This window comes from Canis lupus, chromosome 8 (genome assembly GCF_048164855.1).
Source record: "Canis lupus baileyi chromosome 8, mCanLup2.hap1, whole genome shotgun sequence".
NCBI lineage: Eukaryota > Metazoa > Chordata > Mammalia > Carnivora > Canidae > Canis > Canis lupus.
This window is the reverse complement of record NC_132845.1, coordinates 52131553-52153688: the sequence shown is the minus strand read 5'-3', so window position 1 is coordinate 52153688 and position 22136 is coordinate 52131553. Positions and strand designations below refer to the sequence as shown.

The 22136-nt window shown below is 40.3% G+C and overlaps 1 protein-coding gene and 1 long non-coding RNA gene across 7 annotated transcripts in view; one reads left to right on the top strand and one right to left on the bottom strand.

The window, feature by feature from the left end:
* IQCK (IQ motif containing K) overlaps nt 1–22136 on the bottom strand; it is a 132107-nt gene that overhangs the window by 61066 nt on the left and 48905 nt on the right. For all 6 annotated transcript variants that reach the window (XR_012035543.1, XR_012035542.1, XR_012035541.1 and 3 more), the window contains one exon: nt 11169–11253. Coding sequence is in view for 3 of the 6 variants with exons in the window: in XM_072835982.1 (XP_072692083.1) it covers nt 11169–11253 (85 nt within the window). In the remaining 3 variants the exon portion in view is untranslated. The remainder of the gene's footprint in view (nt 1–11168; nt 11254–22136) is intronic.
* Nucleotides 1–22136, top strand: part of LOC140638518 (uncharacterized) — a 59305-nt gene that overhangs the window by 36491 nt on the left and 678 nt on the right. The gene's annotated exons all lie outside the window — the stretch shown is intronic.

The following is a 22136-nucleotide window of genomic DNA, read 5'->3' as shown; positions in this document are numbered from 1 at the left end:
AGCAACTTCTTGCAAGATACATCCACGAAGGCAAGAAAAACAAAAGCAAAAATGAATTATTGGGACCTCATCAAGAGAAGAAGCTTCTGCACAGCAAAAGAAACAGTCAACAAAACTAAAAGACAACCTACAGAATGAGAGAAGATATTTGGCAATGACATATCAGATAAAGGGCTAGTATCCAAGATGTATAAAGAACTTATTAAACTCAACAGCAAAGAAACAAACAATCCAATCATGAAATGGGCAAAAGACATGAACAGAAATCTCACAGAGGAAGACATAGACATGGCCAACACACACATGAGAAAATGCTCTGCATCACTTGCCATCAGGGAAATACAAATCAAAACCACAATGAGATACCACCTCACACCAGTGAGAATGGGGAAAATTAACAAGACAGGAAACAACAAATGTTGGAGACGATGTGGAGAAAGGGGAACCCTCTTGCACTGTTGGTGGGAATGTGAACTGGTACAGCCCCTCTGGAAAACTGTGTGGAGGTTCCTCAGAGTTAAAAATAGATCTGCCCTACAACCCAGCAATTGCCCTGCTGGGGATTTACCCCAAAGATACAGATGCAGTGAAATGCCGGGACACCTGCACCCCGATGTTTATAGCAGCAATGTCCACAATAGCCAAACTGTGGAAGGAGCCTCGGTGTCCATCGAAAGATGAATGGATAAAGAAGATGTGGTCTATGTATACAATGGAATATTACTCAGCCATTAGAAATGACAAATACCCACTATTTGCTTCGACGTGGAGGGACCTGGAGGGTATTATGCTGAGTGAAATAAGTCAATCGAAAAAGGACAAACATTATATGGTCTCATTCATTTGGGGAATATAAAAACTAGTGAAAGGGAATAAAGGGAAAGGAGAGAAAATGAGTGAAAATATCAGTGAGGGTGACAAAACATGAGATACCTAACTCTGGGAAATGAACAAGGGGTAGTGGAAGGGGAAGTGGGCAGGGCGTTGGGGTGACTGGATGATGGGCAATGAGGGGGGCACTTGGCAGATGAGCACTGGGTGTTACGCTATATGTTGGCAAATTGAACTCCAATAATTAAAAAAAAGGCTGAAATTAAAAACAAAAACAAAAACAAAAGTATCATGGTTGAATGTAGGTTTCCAAGTCCTTATTTAAATAATGTTTTTAGGGGCATCTGGGTGACTCAGTGGTTGAGTGTCTACCTTCAGCCTAGGGCGTGATCCTGGAGTCCCAGGATCGAGTCTCACATCACTCCCTGCAGGGAGCCTGCTTCTCCCTCTGCTTATGTCTCTGCCTCTCTCTCTCTGTGTGTCTCTCAGGAATAAATAAATTAAAACTTTAAAAAGAAAGAAAAAGTTTTTATTCCTCTATAAAAAATGATATATTCTTTGTAGATAATTTGAAAAATAGAAAAAAGTAGAGGGCAAAAACATCATCCCTTATCTTACCTCTGAACAGCTATATTATTATTTTATACATTTGTTTCTAGTGCATTATCTACATACCCATATTTTAACATAATTATAAATAATTTACATATAAGACATTTTATTCTTTCTTCACTTAATATACAATGGCAATCTCCATTATGTTACTATGCTCTACTTATTATTTTTAGTGTTGACAATATTCCATTGAGTAAATGCCCAGTATTTTTTTTAATAATTACTACATTATTGAATATTAATTGTTTTACATTTTACTTAATCTAAAAGTTGCTGTGTGCTTTCAGGAAAGAAACTCTGATTCTGGATTATAACTCTGATTCTGGTAGAGCTTCTACTTATCCAGACTCTAGCTATCACAATAGGCCAGGAGATACCTAGGCCAGTGGGATTAAAAGAAAGATGAAACAAGTGGCCACTCAGTCACCACTTCCCAGACTTCTTGAAGCCGCAGAGGTCTGCTGTATTGGCAGCAAATGGTACTCCCCAGACAGAGTTGTGCAATCGACAACCCACACAACTGGACACATGGTTTTACCTATTCATACCCTCCTACACAGTGTTCATGCAACTCCAACTTCCTTAGACATACTTCATGGTCCCAATCTCTTACTTCTTTCTCTTTTCACTCTTCCATCAACACCTATACCAGAGCACACTTGTATGTATTGCTGATGCATGTAAATAGGTCTAGAGGTTAGTCTCCAGCCTGTCTAGAGGGTAATATAGCAATAATTGACAAAACTCTGAAAAAAGGTGCTTACTTTTTAAGCCATCAATTTCACTTCTAGCAATTAACCTTATAAAGAAAATCAGATAAGTGTGCAAAGATATATGAACAAGGATGTTTTTCATGATATGTTTCATATAGAGAGAAAACTAGAATGTCCAACTATGGTTAAATAAATTACATATCATAGAGCCATTACAATTTGTGAGACAGATCTTTGTGTACTGACAAAGAAGGAGATACCTAATATATCACCAAGGGGAAAAAGCAGGCACAAAACAGTGTTTATCATCACAATTTTGTTTTAAAAAATTCCTATATGAATAGGAAAAATTTTTAAAGGATGAATACATTTTAAAAATTTTAAAAACTTATATGTATTATCCTCCCCTCTCCCCGCAATGGAAATGTATTACTTGAACAATAAAAACAATAGATACATTTTAGAAAAATTTGCTCCTTGGGGTAGGCTTTCCCTCTCCAGCTATGGGCAAGCCCGAATAGGACAAAGTGGAATGGTTTCTCTGCACAAATGGATCTAGATTTTTATTTTGTGTCAATATCCTCCTTCATGTGCAAGTAATCAAGAGTCTAGAACTTTTTGTCTTGAAAATGATCATCGTCAGGACTCTAGATTGTGATAGAAACCCATCTGGAAACGACTCATTGGCAAAGCTAAATCCAGGTGCTCCAGGCCTTTCAAGGCTCAGCCCCCATCTGAGCTTCCCAGCTCTCTCACCTCTGCAGTCACTTTTCCATCAGGTTCTTCACCCAGTGGAAAGATGTTTGCAAACAGCCTAGCCTCCCAGCCACCCCCAAGCTGCTCTGTCTCAACAACTCCCATGAGACTCCCCGAATGGTTTTACTAGGTGTGACTGGCCTTGCCCATCATGAACTAAACACTGAAGCCAGAGGGATGCAATATTCTAGTGTCCAAGCCGGCACACACCCACCTCTACAGCCAGGGGGAGGGGGACTGTCCAACTCTAAACCTGTACTCTTTGTTGTTTGTTGTTTGTTGTTTCCCCTCTAGGGCGCCCCAGCTCATTGCACAATAGACAAAGGTATAAATGCACAGATTCTCATTGTTCTCTGCAGGTGGAAATTGAGATCTCCAATCTTTTTTTTTTTTTTTGCTAAGCCACAAAGAGGCTGCTGGAGCAAACTTGCACTGTATTGTTCATCAAATGAACAAAAACAGTAATGATTGATGGCCTTTGTGATTGTCAGTTGTCACAGTGCCTAGAGGGGGTGTTGATCCTGGCAGGAGGAATGATTGTGTGCCACGCTGGAGCCTAGGCTGAGTTAGACAGAATAAAATAAAACAAATGGGCAGAAGGTATAAAACACCCGAAGATTATTTAGACAGAATCAATATTCTGTGGATTTATCTGGTCTGTGCCTCCTAAATCATTAAAGAAATTTCAATCCGTATGCCCCATGAGAACCTCATTTGAACTTCACAGGAGAGCAGAGTTTTCTCTATTTGCTGTTACCTACAACACCCAGTATTTCAGAAGAAGAGCACTATTGATGTGGTAATGCAGCTTATCACCAATCACACTTAAGGAGAGTGTTCAGAGAACCAGGTCCTTCACAGTATCCAAGCGGCTTTTTTTTTTTAAAAAAAAAAAAAAAACAAAACATTCAGCTTTGCATGTTGAAACAATCTGGCTTTTCTAACCATTAATCTAGTAATTTTGGAAGAAGGAACAAGAGCATGTCTACTCTTACAGATCTGTTTAATATCTGGTAATAACTACCAGGAACCTATTTATAAGGTTAATTATAAAGTCACAACTATCAAGAATGGTTCACTACATGTAGCTCTTCACACCACGTGACATTTCTTTTAATGTGGTCGGTTAAAATATATTTTTATGAAATGTCCAGCTAGTTTTATGACAACAAGTGAGGATGTCAGATTTCTGGATTTTAAAAGTTCCCATCAAGAATATTACTCAGTTAAAAAAAAAAAAAAAAGAATATTACTCAGTTTTAAAGAGGAAGGAAGTTCTGACACATGTTACAATGCAGATGATAGCCAGTCACGAAAGGACAAATACTGTTCGGTTCCACTTATAGGAGGTATCTAGGTAGTCAAACCATAAAGACAGGGCTGGGGGAAGGATGACATAGGAAGGAGTTATTGTTTAGGGTAGAGTTTCAGTTTAGAAAGATGAAAGAAAGTTCTAGAAATGGATGAGGGTGATGGCTGCACGACAAAGTGAATGTGCTTAATGTCACTGAACAATACGACCAAAACATGGTTAAAATGGTAAACTTTATGGTATGTATATTTTACCATACAAAACAATTGTGTGGGGACTATATTTTTCCCTCACAGTGTTTAAGAAAGTACAAGTAAAGGTTTTCATTAATCGCAAAACCTTCATGGTAAGTGTAATTAAACTATGTAGGAGTGTGTAAGGAGAGAGAGTTTGTGTGAGTGCTGGCTGTGACAGACCACTTCTCAAACTCTTGAAAATCCCTTTTTCTGGTCTTAGGGCATTTTTGTTGTTACTCACAAACTCAGACCAGAAATCAAGAACTAGTGTCAGAAGAACACATGGTTAAAAGGTATAAAATGGCTTGTTTTGTATTTTTTCCCATAATTATTCATTCATAAAATTTACCCTTTTATTTTTTTTTATTTTTTAAGGATTTTATTTATTTATTCCTGAGAGACACACAGAGAGAGGCAGAGACAGTCAGGGAGAAGCAGGCTCCCTGCAGGACCTGATCCCAAGGACCCCGGGATCACGACTTGAGTCAAAGGGAGACGCTCAACCACTGAGCCACCCAGGCATCCCTAGGAATTCACCTATTCTGGACATTTTATTTAAATGGATCATATGGCCTTTTTATGTCTTGCTCCTTTTACTTAGCATAATGTTTTCAAGATTCGTCCACTTTATAGTGTGTATCACTACTTCAGTCCTGTTTATGGCTGAATAACATTCCATCACATGGACGTACCACATTTTATGTACCCATTCATTGGTTGGTGGACATTTCAATTGCTTCCCACATTTTGGATATTGTGAATAATGCTTCTATGAACATTCATGTACAAGTGTTTGCATGGACACATGCTTTCAATTATCTGAAATATATACCTAGGAGTAAGATTACTGAGTCATGGAGCGGTGACTCAATGTTTAGATTTTGGAGGAACTTCCAAACTGATTTCCAAAGTGACCACATCATTTTCCATTCTCACCAGCAGTGTGTGAGCCTTTCCAAGATCTCTATAGTCTCACCAAAATTGTTTTTGCCTCTTGGATCCTAGCTATGCTGGTAGGTGTGAAGTGGGATCTCACTGTGATTTTGCTTGGCAGTTCCTACATCTTTTCACGTGCTTATTGGCCATTTGCATATATTCTTTGAAGAAGTGTCTATTTGAATCCTTTGCCAGTTTTGTAATTGGGTTATTTGTCGGGCTGTGAGGATTCTTTATATATTCGGGATATTAGACCCTCATCTGATACATGATTTGCAAATATTTTCTTCCATTCTGTGGACTTTTTGCTTACTTGATGGTATTCTTAAGAGTCAAAAGTTTGGGGGGGGGTTGTTTGTTTTTGTTTAAGAGTGTATTTATTTATTTGATAAAGAGAGTGCACATGAGCACAAATGGGGTAGGGGGAGCAGAGGGAGAGGGAGAAGCAGACTCTCTGCTGAGCAGGGAGCCAGACCTGGGGTTTGATCTCAGGATCCAGAGATCATGACCTGAGCTGAAGGTAGACTCTTAACTTGAGCCATCCAGGAGTCCCAAAAGCTTTTTTAAAGATGTATTTGTTTTTATTTTAGAGAGGGGGGAGGGGCAAAGGGAGAAGGAGAGAATCTCAAGCAGACTCCTTGCTGAGCCCAATGTGGGCCTTGATCTGACAGCCCTGAGATCATGGCCTGAGCCAAAATCAAGAGTCAGACACTTACCTGACTAAGCCACCTAGGCACCCGAAAAGCCAAAAGTCTTTTATTTTTATGAAGTCCAATGTATTTTTCTTCTCTTGTTGCTTGTGCTTTTTGTTATGTAAACTGTTAATACAGTAATGAAAATTTACACCTATGTCTTCTTTTCAGACTTTTATAGTTTTATCATTTTCATTTAGGTCTTAATGAATTTCAGATTAATTTTTGTATATTGTATGAGGTAGGGGTCTACCTTTATTCTTTTGCATGTGGATATTCAGGTGTTCCAGCCACTATATGTTGAAAAGACTATTCTTTCTCCATCAAATGGTCTTGGCACTCTTGTTAAAAATCAATTGACCATAAATGTAAGGGTTTATTTCTGGACTCTCAATTCTATTCCATTGATCTATGTCTGCTCTTATGCCACTAGTGCTTGATTACTATAGCTTCATATTAAGTTTTTGCAATAGAGAAGTGTGAGTCCTCCAATTTTGTTCTTTTTCAAGCCTATTTAGGGTCTCTTACATTTTCATATGGATTTTAGGATCTGCTTTGTCAATTTCTTTTTTAAAAAGTCAGTTGGGATTTTGGTAGAGATTGCATTGAATCTGCAGATCAATTTGTACTGTCATCTTTACAACATTGAGTCTTCCAATCAATGGACACAGGCTGTCCATCTATTTGTTTGGGTCTTTTTAAATTTCTTTCAGTGATGTTTTGTAGTTTTCAGCATAGAAATCTTGTACTGCTTTTGTGAAGTTTGTTCCTAAGTATTTTATTATTTTTGATACTATTACAAATGGGATTATTTTACTAATTTCATTTTCAGATTGTTCATTGCTAAGTACATATAAACATGATTAATTTTTTTGTATATTAATTTGGTATCCTGAAACCTTGCTGGACTTTTTTATTAGTTCTAATTTTTTATTTTTTTAGTGAATTACCTAGAAATTTCTGTATAGAAGATCACATCTATATAGAAAATAGAGATAATTTTACTTCCTCTTTTATGATTGGAATGCCCTTTATTCCTTTTCTTGCCTAACTTTCTTGGCTAAAACCACCAGTGCTGTGTTGAACTGAAGTAAAGAAACTATCTTCATTTTGTTCCCAATCTTAGGGGGAAATCATCAAGTCTTTCACTCTAAATATGATGTTAGTAGTGGAATTTTATAACCACTCTTTATCAGGTTGAAGAAGTTCTTTTCTATTCATAGTTTGTTGAGTGGTTTTTTTTTTTTTATCATGAAAGCCTGTTGGGTTTTGTCAAATATTCCTTCTGCATCCATAACATGGTTTAAATTAATTTGAAATTAATGAAAATCATACTGTAGTCTCTTTGTACAACTTTGTTTGGTGTATAAAAGGCTAACAGTTTCCCTAAGTCTTTCTCAGCTACCCTGAGTTACCCACTATTGTCACATTGTTCTGTTTCCTTTCAGGTATTTTCCTGCCCTGTGTGTATGTGTGTGTGTACCTGTTGAAAATATACAGTATGGTTTTTTTTTTTTAAGCTTTATTTGTTTATTTGAGAAAGAGAACACTCAAGCAAGCAAGTTAGGGGAGGGGCAGAGGGAGAGAGAATCCTTTTATTTTTCTGGGGAGAAAGAATCCTGAAGTAAAATCCCTGCTGAGCACAGAGCCCGACTTGGGGCTCAATCCCAGGACCTTGAGATTGACCTGAGCTGAAATCAAGAGTTGGCTGCTTAACTGACTGAGCCACCCAGGTGGCCCTATACAGTACATATTTTATATGCACAGTACAATGGTATTTTATATACCATTGTTTATTAAATGCTATTTCCTCTCCTTGAGATACCATCTTGTTCCCAGGTGATATTCCAGTGTCCCATCTTTCTTATTGTAAGGCTGAGATTAAGTCCCTCCTTTTTTGTGAAAGCTTCTGAGGCATCCTACATATCAGACATCTTTCCTCCTGGCAACAACTTAGGATCTTCCCCCCCACCCCACTTGGTACCCTTTGGTTATATATGTATACAATCCAGGAGATTTTGGATTTGAACAACCTGAACTCTCACACAGAATACATTTATCCCTACACATCTTTTGTACCATAAGGAACATTTCTAGCTATTGTGTTATGACGGTATTATAACAAGTTAAATTTTAAGCCACTCTGACATTTTTTCCTATGGCAGTGTTTGTTGATGTGATGAGAGCTGAATCCAGCTGTCTTTCAAACTACAGACAGTCCCCAACTTACAATGATTATACTTTATATGAAGGTTTGAAACCTATATGCCCTAAGTAGAAACTGTACTTCAAATTTTGAATTTTGATCATTTCCTGGGTGAGAAAAATGCTGTTCAATACTTTCATGATCCTAGGCAGTGGCAGCAAGCCGCAGCTCCCAGTTAGCCATCTGATCACTAGGATCAATAACCAATACACTGATGACCATTCTGTATCCATACAACTATTCCATTTTTCACTTTCAATACAGTATTCATTAAGTTACATGACCTATTCAACACTTTATTATAAAGTAGACTTTATAGGGGATGATTTTGCCTGTCAACTAATGTAAATGTTTTGAGCACATTTAGAGGGTAAGCTAAGCTATGATGTCCAGTGGGTGGTGTAGTAAATGCATTTTCAACTGACAATATTTTAACTTACAATGGAGTTATCAAGGATGTAGCCTCATGAAAAGTAGAGAAAGAGCTCTATGTTTTTCATGCTGTGCTAGTAACACAGGCCCCCTGTGTATGAAAGTCTTACTGCATGGGAGAATCAGGGACAGAAGACCCCCTTTTACTGTTAACATACTGGTTATATTCCAGGCTTCTGAGTATGATTTGGTTTGAAGAAGGGCTTTGCTGTTTTAAAGAAATCTTAAAATCCTATTTTATTGCATTTTGCTCTTACTGTTTCATTAAAAGGATCAGAAAATGGGAAAGTAAAACAGCTAATTCCAGTGACACAAAGTATAAGTCTTACAAATGAAATATACTGACAACAAAGGTGGAACTCAGAAAGCATGTGGAAGCCAAGATTCTTTCACCTCAGTTGGGCATCACTGAACTTAAGCTAACCTGCTGATGTTCAATTATGAAGGGAAAAGACCACATATATAAAATATGTATGAAATGCTGAAAACCTAGGTCATCAAAAATCATATCTAATTGTGGGGTATAATAGAGGGTTTTATAAATGGTTTTTAACTCTTTGGGAGTAAACTGTTCCTTATAATGTGCAAGTCTATTATTTAACCTCCACACCTGACTTCAACCCATGTGTTCAAGAATGTGCCATGTCCAAAAGGAGTAGAATGACTGAACAATATTGCCTGAGACAGTAGTAAGCTCCTTATAATAGAGGACAGTCCCATTTAATGGTCATTTAACAAATATTTTGATTGTTGACTTATTAATGATATTTTTAGAATAAATCTAACTTCTTCATGGAGAACCATTTGCTGGTGTGTTCACCTCAGCCTACTTCTCTTGTAGTAACTCTGACAAGTGCATCAACATGCATCTTTGGTCTCCATGTAAATCCAGAGACTTTTCCCTGTGGTGATATTTACTACCCCTGAAATCAAATCTGAACTCATGCCACTGATGTTTAACACCCAGACTTGGGTGGAGATGTGCTTCTACCCAGAATAGGAGCTTCATACTCTGCCAAAAAATTGAAGAGGATGTATACTTTTTAGCACAAGATACATATGCCACTCTCATATGTATTTGGTAAGAATTAAAAAAAAATTTTTTTTTATTTATTTGAGCACAGCAGGGGGAAGCAGCAGAGGGAGAAGGAGAAGCAGGTTCCCCACTAAGAAGGGAGCCCAATGCAGGACTTGGTCCCAAAACCCCAGGATCATGACCTGAAAGGAAGGCAGATGCTTAACCGACTGAGTCACCCAGGCACCCCTTTTTTTTTTAAGATTTTTTTTATTGAAATAGAGTGAGCAAGAGCACAGGCACGAGTGGGTGGCAGAGGGAGAGGGACAGGGGGAAAATAATTTTTCAAAGTACATCCTTCTGAAAGGCCACATGACAATATGGATCAGGAACTTTAGAAATGAACTCATATTTTGACCTAGAAATTCCATTTCTAGAATTCATCCTACATAATCAACCAGACAAATGTGCAGAGATGGCTGCACAGAGATATCTATTATGGCATTTTTTATAATAATTATAAACTGGAAATAACCAATGGCTAAAAAAGACAGATTTCAAAAGAAAAGATTACTTCTAGCATATGATATATGTTTATATGTTATTCCATCTTTTAAATTTTTTTTAAAGATTTTATTTATTTATTCATGATAGTCACACAGAGCGAGAGAGAGAGAGAGAGGCAGAGACACCGGCAGAGGGAGAAGCAGGCTCCACGCAGGGAGCCCGACGTGGGACTCGATCCCGGGTCTCCAGGATCGTGCCCCGGGCCAAAGGCAGGCGCCAAACCACTGCGCCACCCAGGGATCCCTCTTTTAAATTTTTTAAACTTTATTTTTTATTTACTTTTTTCATTTGAATTTCAGTGTAGTTAACATAAAGTGTTAATATACGTTTTAGGTATCCAATATAGCCATTCCACAGTTCCATATATGACTTGGGGCTCATCAAGATAAATGTACTCTTACTCCTCTTCACCTGTTTCACCCATCCCCCACTCTATCCATTAACATTTTTAAGGTTTGGAAAAATTTCCACCAAAATGCCAACAATGATTATTTTGGGGTAACAGTGACTCAAAAAATTTTATTTGCTCCATCTGAGTTATCTGAATTTTCTATTCTTTTCTAAAATAAACACAGCTATTGCTCTCTGTATGTATATAATATTATTTTTTAGGTAATAAAGGTCAGTCAACCCAACATTATAAGGCTGGAGGGTACTTTTAATGATAATTAGAAAATAAGTTTTGGTAAAAATTTTGAATCACTCTTTGAGATGTATTTTATATCAATCCTATTTCTGAGGTTTGGACGTTAGCTATAATACCCTGTTTCAAATTCATCTAACAGTTTTCCCATGGGCACTCCACATCATGAAAATTCCCCATCAGGCCAAATGCCATAATTGCACATGACTCTTACCAGATAGGCTCTCCAGAAGGATTGAATGCTCAGCGCTGCCTCTTCTTCTGTCAGCAGGAGGGAGAGTGGGATCGGCGGCCGTGGGCTGAAAAGCAATAAAATGGTCATATGCCCATGAGAATCCATTCTTCAGTCTCGGCAAAGCCCTTTGACAACATAATGGCCTCTCTGATTAAGTGCCTCATCCATTTCCATTCTTAGAAAGCAACAAAGCAACAATGCCATTTTTGATAGAAAAGTTTAGGCTTGAGTTCGCATGTTTTATTTTAAAATCGGAGATGGATTCATTTTCTTTTGTTTTTTAACCAGCATAGTCTTAAATCACTGTTAGCCTGCTCCACTTTGAAAGGCTCAGGCTGCTAAAGCTGCATGTCAGTCCTAAAGATGAGGCACCCATAAGGCTATGTAGACATAAAACAAGAGACAAAGTAGGAATGACTTTTAAATACTGCACTATGACTGAGACATAATAAAGGGATCTTCTCCCACCTTTCTACTGAAGGGAAATTAAGTAGTTCATCTCTTTCCCGCAGGCAAAAATATTGGAATTTATCTCTGATAAATTGCGTGCTCATTCCCATTTAATGTGGCTTAAATTCAAGCATATTTTTAAGTTAAATTCTGCTGCCACAGTTTAATAGGCAATAAAATATCTCAAGTGCTAGGTCAGTTGACACTGTTAGCTCTTATGGGATTTTTCAGATTGTGATGGGATGTTTGATCATAGATACCTTTTTTAAATAATCATGGCTAAATAAATGCTCTTTTCTTTTTCTCTTTTTATCCCTCTAAAAGTTTCATAGAGATACTAACTCCTGAAAAGATCTTATAAGTATGACTTAATTCTGGTTCCTTATGTTCATCTAAAGCACAGTTACCTCTGAAAAGCCAAGTTAAGCCTTTTTAGATATAGTACAAAGAAATAAACCTCAGGAAGGATGTGGGTCACTTGGAGACTGCTCCCAGGGAAGGTCCCCAGAAGGTCCCCAGACTTTGCAAGTGAAGGGTTCCTAAGTGCCCTGGCCTCAAGATTCTCCCTAACAACAGCCATCATTTGAGTTTATAGTAACTTCCATTGTGCAAAGATGTTGACTAACCTACCCAAGATCACACAGCTTGTAGGTGCCCTAGCTGGGATCTGAGCCCAGACCCACCAGATCCCAAAGCCTAGGCTTCCATCTCAGTGCTATGCTGACACCAGACCTCCACTGGTTAAACACTCACAGATTCCAAGCCTGGCTCAGACTACAAAGCTAAGTGGCAACATTACATGATTCTCCAGGATGTGTGGTTTTATTTCCCTCTAAATTCTGATTTTTAAAATAACAACTTATATTTGTTTTTGTTTTTCTTTTTTTTTTACAACTTATCTTTGTTACGGCATTTTTGTTTGAATGAATGAATGTGCTTGTGAGTTATTCCAGAATCAAAAAATTGAAGCCCAGAAGAATCTTGGTATTATTGTGATCATTTCAAGGGAGTGCGGTGTTGTTGCCAGGTTCTGGGTCTCAGGCTGGGCAGGTCCCTTCAAAGACACCAAGTAAAGAAGATTCTTCTACTTCTTTGGAGAGATACTTACACCCTCAAAATGACAGCATTGTTCAAAATCTTTCACTAATGTTCTGCTTCGGTTTTTATTTGTATGATGTGGTGGCCTTTTAAAATTTTTGTTTGGTTCTCTTTCTGTTTTCACTTCTTCTTGCCTAATATCTGGGTCTCTGAGCTGCAATGGAGCATTCATATTTTGCTGGAGGCCTGCCACCGGAGGCCCTTCGGCTCCTTGCTTTCCACATTAAATGCCTGTACTCATCCATTGTCCTGATTCTTTGAATCTCAGTTGTGTGACACCAAGGAATCACACCCCTGAAGTAATTCTCCCTCACTGGTTAAAGGTCAATGGTTTCTACAGAGACTTTGGTGTTTCTAAAGAGATCTTGGTGTGCTGGCAATGGATTTGTGAGACTAACATTATCCTGCATTAATGCTAGCTGATATTTACTAAGAGCCTTCTGGACTCCCCTCCTGTAAGCATTGCTCCTTGTGTTCCAGTCATCCTGGCTCTTTCCAGCTCTTCAAAAGTGCCCTTCCACCTCAGGGCCTTTGCAGAAGGGATTTCCTCTGCCTCCAATATCTTTAGCCCCCCCAGCTGGGGGTCCTGTGTATAGCTGTGCAGGTTGCTGCTAAAAGACACCCCCCAGGTAGGCCAGTAGGAAACCCAGTCCATGCTCTTGACGCTAAGCCACTCTCAGGGTATGGGGCGCATCTGCCCCACAGTAGGGGCACCTTTTCCTAACTTACTCCAAACCTTAAGGTTCTAGAGGAGGGAGCTGACCCTTCTTCCTCCAGGCTCACTCTTACTCTTTCTTCCAATTATGGAAAGGTGTTCTTTGATTAAGTTAGGACCCAGTGGAGCTCTGTGTAAGTTTCCTTCCTAGTCCTTGGCCCAATTTGGAGATATAAATCTGTGTGGTTATCTAACAAATGCCCCGATCCTCAACTGGACTGAAACCTCAATGAGGGCAGAGACCAGGCCTGTGTTTGCTCCTCTTGGTAGTCTCCACACTTTTTTTTTTTTTAAAGATTTTATTTATTTATTCATGAGAGACACAGAGATGGAGGGGGGTAGAGACATAGGCAGAGGGAGAAGCAGTCTCCATGTAGGGAGCCCGATATGGCACTCGATCCCAGGACTCCAGGATCATGCCCTGGGCCAAAGGCAGACACTCAACCGCTGAGCCACCCAGGGATCCCAGTCTCCACACTTAGGAATTATTCCAGAATCAAAGAAATCAAAGCCAGAGAGGACCTTAGGGGTAGTGACACCATTTCTAGTGGGTACTTGGTGTTTGTAGAATGAGCCTCTCTGCCTGACATAGCTTCCTAAGCACCTTTTTTTTTTTTTTTTAAAGATTTATTTATTTATGAGAGACAGAGAGAGAGAGAAAGGCAGAGACACAGGCAGAGGGAGAGGGAAAAGCTGGCTCCATGCAGGGAGTCCGATGCCGGACTCCATCCCAGGACTCCAGAATCACGACCTGGGCCAAAGGCAGGCGCTAAACCACTGAGCCACCCAGGGATCCCCATCCTAAGCACTTTCCATACAGTATTTCTTTTTTTTTTTTTTCTTTTTTAAAGATTTTGTTTATTTATTTATTTATTCATGAGAGACACAGAGAGAGAAGCAGAGACATAGGCAGAGAGAGAAGCAGGGTCCCTGCGGGGAGCCCGATGTGGGACTCAATCCCAGAAGTCCTGGATCAGGACCTGGGCTGAAGGCAGACACTCAACCCCTGAGCCACCCAGGTGCCCTCCATACAGTATTTCATTAAATCCTCATAGTATCAGTAATGAGCTCTGGTTATCCTTCTGTTAGAATGAAGAAACTGAGGCAGTTTCTATCACCATGAAATGACTCATTCAAGGTCACTGACCACATTCTGCTGAGAATCTTTTGGTCCAGGAAGCACAGGGAGTGGCCTAAGGAGAAGACAAGGCAGTTTGCAAGGTCACTGATGTGGAATTCACGGTCTCGCAGCTGTGCGTGTTTAATAGAAGAAAACACAGTTATTTGCTTACAAGAAAAAACTAGAAGGGTGGGGGGAGAGCCGTAATCATAGAAAATGCCCTCTTCATTAATTCTTACAGTAAGTAATAATGTGGCAGGTATTCATTTGTCTGACGTTCCACAGGGAAATCTGATGTCAGGACAGCAGAACAAAGTGGAGTTTGTCACTTGTATCTGAGGGAAGATTTGATGGTGCCTTTCTGTTCAGCTGCAATTTTCCTGCCTTAAGTATATATATTTTTCCTACGGATGTCATGAAATCCTCAAAGTAACAGTATTCCTGTTTTGGAATAGCAGGAGGAAAGGAGAACTGCAAATCTTGGGACAACTGGCTGGGCCAGCCCAACAAAGGGCTTTCACCCAGTAATGAAACCCCGAACCGCTTTGCATCACAATGAATCTCCAAAAAGCAAAATGAGATTTCTAATAGGCCTGTAAGCAGTAATATGAGGCCACCTTTAGTGACATCCCTGCTTTCATGGCTAAATAATGGGGTGCTGTCTAGTTCCCAAACCAAGAATAAGTATAAGAGAGCCAGTGTAAATCAGGCCAAATGAAAAAGACTTAATCTTCTGAGAGTAGTCCCTGGGAATTATCAATCATTTCAGCAGGTCAGCTTGAAGGGACAGAAGCCATGTCAGGTCCTTTTCTTTCTTTTGGAATCAGTGCAACTAGCTTCAGGTCAAATAAAAATAGAGATGGAGAAGAGGCAACCACTTATCATTGGGGAACTAGGGAGGGGGACGATCATTGGGGAACTAGGGAGGGGGACGAGGTGACATGTCAATCACAGGAGAAGGCAGCAGTGGCACCCTTGTCAAGGGCTTAAATCAGACAGCCTCAGAGCAGGCAGGTTTGCGTGTTTCAAGGGGCAAAACGGTACCGCTGAGTATGTTTCCAAGACGTGTCTTACGTGATGCTCATTTGTCATGTCCTTTTCATTTTTCCTTTTTAAGACTTATTTATTTTTTAGAGAGAGAGAGCATGAGCAGGAGGGGCAGAGGGAGAGAGAGAGAATATCCAGCAGATTCCTCACTGAGTACAGAGCCCAAATGGGGGGCATGATTTCACAACCCTGAGATTGTGACCTGAGCAGAAGTCAAGAGTCTGACCCTCAACCGACTGCACCACCCAGGTGCCCCCCCTTTTCCTTTTTTTCTTAAATGTAAATCAAATATATTTGAATTGTAAGAATCAATGCTATAATTCTGAGAATTTCTTTTCCTGATTCTGTGTGTATGCATGAATGCACACAATTGTTTCCCCTTTATTGAATGCTAGGTAAGAGATTTGTAAGACCTAAAGAAGATACAGCAAGCTTTCAAAATACACAAGGGAATCTGAGAAGTTAGTCTTTTTTAATATCTGCATCCAGTTCCAAAACCAAGAGGGACCATCCCAAAGTGGCATTTAAACAGAATAAAGCAGAAAGGAGAAAAGCTTGCTTTGTATTGAAAATTGAATCTTGGAATCCAAATTCTATCCACTTTTCATTAGGTAAGAGATTAAGTTGTTTTCTTGGAACATGAGAGCACAACCCTGATGCAAAGCCATTTACAAAATGACACAGGCTCTAAATCAACCATCATTTATAAAGCCTTTCAAGGGCCTAATATTTGATAACATCTGCGCTTCGCATACAGCAAAAGAGATTATCCAGTCCCTGCCCTCAGCTTTAACTGGTTTCCCAAATATTCTGTGTTAGAGGCATCAGTCTTGAGTAATAAACTTCAAATATTTGGAAGAAATACTGTAGAGGTTATCTGGAATGGAACATCCAGATATATGGTGACCAGCCATTAGGACTGGCCAAAGAATCTCACAGGATTCTTTTCTGTGATGTGAGGAACAGCTCTGAAAACCAGTAGAGAGCCAGCTACATTACTCACGAGCAGCCTTAAAGTGTGTTTAGAAACCATGACTACTAGGATGTGATATGGCTTTCACTCCCTCACTAAACTCCACCCTGGGGGACAGACACTCAGTTATTACCCCAGCATCAAGCTGAATCACTCTCCTAAGTGAAACACAGAATGGACTCCCATTTTACCAGCCCCATCATCGAAAGTGGCATATGGGTCTAGTCAACAGAGCTCACCTGACCATGTGAGAAGGCCAGGTACCCACCCTGCAGGTATAACCATCTTGAAACTCAGGATTGTGATACTTTATGCATTTTGATAAACATACCCAGGGTACTGTGCTATTTAGTCTCTTTGTAATGGATTACATGTTCTTTCTAATGTGACTCAAGGAAAACCTTCATGAGGGAGACCTGCCTCCTTCCCAATCTTCCTCCTCCCACTCCAGAAGGGGAGCCTAGGCAAGGGTGGGTATGTGAGAAGAGCAAACCACCTCCCCCTTCACCACTTCCAAAACCTCTTGCAGGAAATCTTAACTTGTTTTGTGTCATAGATCCCTTTTTACACTTGCTGTTTGGATTTCTTCTCTAAATAATATTTTATAAAATACAAAAGTAAATATATAAGATTTCAAAGCAAACCAGTTATATTGCAATACAGTTTATCAAGGGACGCCTGGGTGGCTTAGTGGTTGAGTGTCTGCCTTGGCTCAGGGCATGATCCTAGAGTCCCAGGATAGAGTCCCAGATTGGGCTTACTGCTGGAAGCCTGCTTCTCCCTCTGCCTGTGTCTCTGCCTCTCTCTCTGTGTCTCTCATGAATAAATAAATAAATTATTTTTAAAAAATACAGTTTTTCAAAATATTAAAAAAAAATTGGTGACATAATAATATACGTGCTCCTAGAGTATGCAGGAAATAAGAACAGCTAATGGCAGGTCAATCAACTACTGTAATTTGGAAGAAGTGACAAGAGTAGATGGTATTTCAGGATCATTGCAACAACTAGATTGGGATGTGAAAAAAATCTGATTGCTCTTAGTGATGAAGACACAGGTACTGTGGATACCCCTAAGGTTTGTTGTACACGTTCATAATTAAAAGTGAAGCTAAATCTCAGTTAGAGGTTAATGAGACTAGAGAGGCAATTTGTCTACCTTCCAAGTTCAGAGACCCCTAATCATCGACAGTTGTGGCTGGTGCTAGAGAAGGTGGGGGAGGGGGGGCAGTGATGAGGTTTACATTTAGGATGAGATTGAGGACTAAAGATTTAAAACTAAACAGGATGAATCCAAACAGTGAAATGAGACCATCTAAAAACAGAGTGACCAGGAAGTTATGGAATTTGTCCAAAAAGTTATTTAAAGGACTGCCTCCCAGATGGAAGGAAGATCCACTGTGATATGGTAGGGCAGTTACTGGGGAAAAAAATAAAAAGAAAACTTCATATATTTTTTAAAAAGATTTGTTTATTTGAGAGAGAGAAAGTATGTGCATGTGGGGAGGATGGGGAGGAGAGGGGTGGTAGGGAGAGAATCTCAAGCAGACTCCCCACAGAGCACAGAGCCTGATGCAGGGTTCCCTCCCATGACCTATAAGATCATGACTTAAGCTGAAACCAAGAGCCAGATGTTTAATTGACTGAGCTACCAAGGTGACCCAAAAACTCCATATTTCTATTCCCCCAAAGTTGTGATTTTTTCTGTAAAGTCCTTAAATATTCGAAATGGAACTCTAATTCCTGCTACTCCATTTCTGTAACTGGCTCCCCATTCAGCCATTTGCTCAGGCCTGGAATCTCCAAGTCATGCTTGACTTCTCTCTCACCCTACATTCAATCTATCAACAAGTCTTCTTGGCTTCAACATCAGAATATCCCAAATCCAATCTATTCTTGCTTCCAGCACTCCCAGCTGCCATCATCTATGTTTGCCTGCACTAGGCTCCCCACTGGCCACTTGCACTGTTAGAGTTGACTTCAGTCAACTGCCAACTGCCAGAGTGATCTTTTTTAAAAAAAAAAAAAAATTTATTTATTTATTTATTTATTTATTTATTTATTTATTTATAAGAGAGAGACGGCAAGTAAGGAGAGGGACAGAGGAAGAGAGAATCTTAAGCAGGCTCCCTGCTGAGCACCAGAGCCTGACATGGGGCTGGATCCCAGGATCATGACCTGAGCTGAAATCAGGAATTAGATGCTTAACCAATAGAACTACCCAGGTGCCCCCAGAGTGATCTTGAAAAGTAAATTGGATTACTTCAATCTCCTGCTTGAAACCCTCCAATAGTTTTCTATCATGCTCAAAGGAAAAAAAGGTGAAAAAATCTACTCTTTACCATGGCAACCAAAGGCCCACCCAAACTGGACACAGCCTAGCTTTGCATAGCTGGCTTCATTTCCTACCACTCTTTCAGCCCCCCTCACCTCCTCTTGTCTCACTAGTCAAGTTTGTTTCCATCACAGGGCCTTCAGAGTGGCTGTTTTCTTCTTCTGGAACACCCTTCCTTCAGCTCCTTCTGGTTGGCTTACAGGGCTCTGTGCAAATGTTACCTCCTTAGAGAAGTGTACCTGGGAGTACAGCTCTCACCCCAGCCCTGGGATGCTCCATCCACTTACATTGCTTTATTTTTCTTCAGAGCTCCTGGGTCTTCTATACATTATATAATATGTTTACATGAGCTTAATTATTGTCTTCCCACTATGGGGGTCAGGAATTTCTCTCACTTGTTCTCCACTCTATAGTACCTAGAAAAGTGCCAGTGCGGGTGGGGGGGGGGGGAAGCATTCAATAAGTATTTTTGAAAGAATGAATATTATTTTTTTAAGATTTTATTTATTTATTCATGAGAGACACACACAGAGAGAGAGAGAGAGAGAGAGAGAGAGAGAGAGAGGCAGAGGAAGAAGCAGGCTCCATGCAGGGAACCCGATGTGGGACTTGATCCCAGGTCTCCAGGATCACGCCCTGGGCCAAAAGCAGCGCTAAACCACTGAGCCACCTGGGCTCTCCAAGAATTAATATTATTATAGATAAGAAAACAGGGATGGGGAATCCCTGGGGGGCTCAGCGGTTTGGCGCCTGGCTTTGGCCCGGGCGCGATTCTGGAGTCCCAGGATCGAGTCCCGCGTCGGGCTCCCGGCATGGAGCCTGCTTCTCCCTCCTCCTGTGTCTCTGCCTCTCTCTGTGTGTGTGTCTATTATGAATGAAGAAAGAAAGAAGAAAGAAAGAAAGAAGAAAGAAAGAAAGGAAGGAAGGAAGGAAGGAAGGAAGGAAGGAAGGAAGGAAGGAAGGAAAGAAGGAAGGAAGGAAGGAAGGAAGGAAGGAAGGAAGGAAGGAAGGAAGGAAGGAAGGAAAGAAAGAAAAAAAGAGAAGAGAAGAGAAGAGAAGAGAAGAGAAGAGAAGAGAAGAGAAGAGAAGAGAAGAGAAGAGAAGAGAAAAGAAAAGAGGGATGCCTGGATGGCTCAGTCAAGCATCCGACTCTTGGTTTTGGCTCATGTCATGATCTCCTTCCTGGTCAGGAAACTGAGTCCTGCATTGGGCTCCACATTCAGTGCAGAGTCTGTTTAAGATTGTCTCCCTCTCCCTCTGCCTCTGCCCCTCCTACTCATGCTCTCTCTCTCACAAATAAGTAAATAAATAAATCTCAAAAAAAAAAAAAACCCACAGAACTTTCTTTAATGTCAGGATTTATTAGTGGCAGAGTAGGTATTTGGTCTTTCTCTTGCTTGGTTATTCTGTTATCCACATTTCATCTTGCTAAACTAGTGACTACTGGGCAGCCCCAGTGGTGCAGCGGTTTAGTGCTGCCTGCAGCCCAGGGTGTGATCCTGGGGAACCAGGATCAAGCCCCACATCAGGCTCCTTGCATGTAGCCTGCTTCTCCCTCTGCCTGTGTCTCAGCCTCTCTCTCTCTCTCTCTCTCTGTGTCTCTCATGAATAAATAAATAAAATCTTTAAAAATAAATAAATAAATAAATAAATAAATAAATAAACCAGTGACTACTATTCTCCTAAGATTAAGGATAAAATAAAAGCAAGCATTCTTTACATCCACTATGAGTCCTCTGCAATGGATATCTTCAATTTTTATCTGCATGTCATATCCTCCCCTTTCTTGTGATATCAGCCCTCAGATTTTGCTTCAATAGCTCCACCTCCCTGTGTTGAGGGGAATATGGGTCACAGTACCTTACCTTCCCATGACCAAGGAGTCAATCTGACACCCACACTTAGCCAAGTGCATGCTGTTTTCCTAGAATGTGAATCTTGAGTGGACTGCAGAGAGTAGAGGATACTTCCTGGAAGGGTTGTCTTGAAAATACAGGTCTGTGCTTCCTGGATCCCTATACTTGCTTTCTAAGACCAAGTCCTTAACTTTTCCTTCCTGTTTGTGAGTTATCTTTTTTCTTCCAGTATATACTCTTTTCCTTAAGTAGCCTTTAAATTTCTGTTGATTGTGACAAAGCACTCTGATACCATCTTAAACCTCACAGCAACCCTGCAATGCCATGTCCAAGTAATAGAAGAGAGGAGCATGGCTTGTGAAGGAATTATTTCCAGGTTACGTGACTGTGGCAGGCTACATGATTGTTCCCCAAGATGTCCTTATCCAATCCCCAGACTCTTGAATATATATGTCCCCTTAAATGGCAAGAAAGCACTTTGTAGAAGTGATTAAGAATTTTGAGATTATCGTAGATTATCCAGGTGGGCCAATGATGTAGTCACAAGTATCCTTGTGAGAGTGATGCAAAGGGAGATGCCATTACAGTAGATGTGATGATGGACACCAGAGGTCAGACAGATGCAAAGAAGGGGTCATGTGCCTTCCAGCCTCCAGAAATTAGAGAAGACAAGAAAACAAATTTTCCTCTAGAGGCTCCAGAATGAATTGGTATTAGACTTCTAGCCTCTGAAACTATAAGAGTATTCTCTTATACTTGTGTTGTGTTATGTTATGTTATATTTGTGTTGTGTTATGCCAGCAGTTTTGTGGTAATTTGTTAAGGAGCTTTGGGAAACTAATACACCAACTAAATGGTGAAGCTCACACTGGCATCCAGCTATGTCTGCCATGCTGCTTCCCAAAGGCTCCCTGAGCTCATTCCCAAAGAGTCTCCTAGAAACAACAGGAAGAAAGAAAGGAAGTGGGACTGTGTGCTGCAGAGAAAGGGCCACCCACATGCCAACCTCCAGCTAGAAAGAGACGCTTAGAGGATTTGTGCATCCCGGCATGTCCTAAATTCAGGAAGCACCTCTCCTTCCTTCCTAAATGCTAATACAAAGAACAAAGATGATTTATTATCCTCATGAGACTCCTGGCATCTGAAGTTACTCTTCTAGAAGACAAAATAAAAAGATTTTTTTCCTGGGGTGCTGGGTGGCTCAGTAGGTTAAGTGTCTGACTCTTGATTTCGGCTCAGGTCATGACCTTAGGGTTGGAGATCTAGCCCCATGTTGGGCTCTGTGCTGGGTGTGGAGCCTGCTTGAGATTCCTCTCTCCCTTTGCCTCAGCTCATGCACTCTCACTTAAAAAAA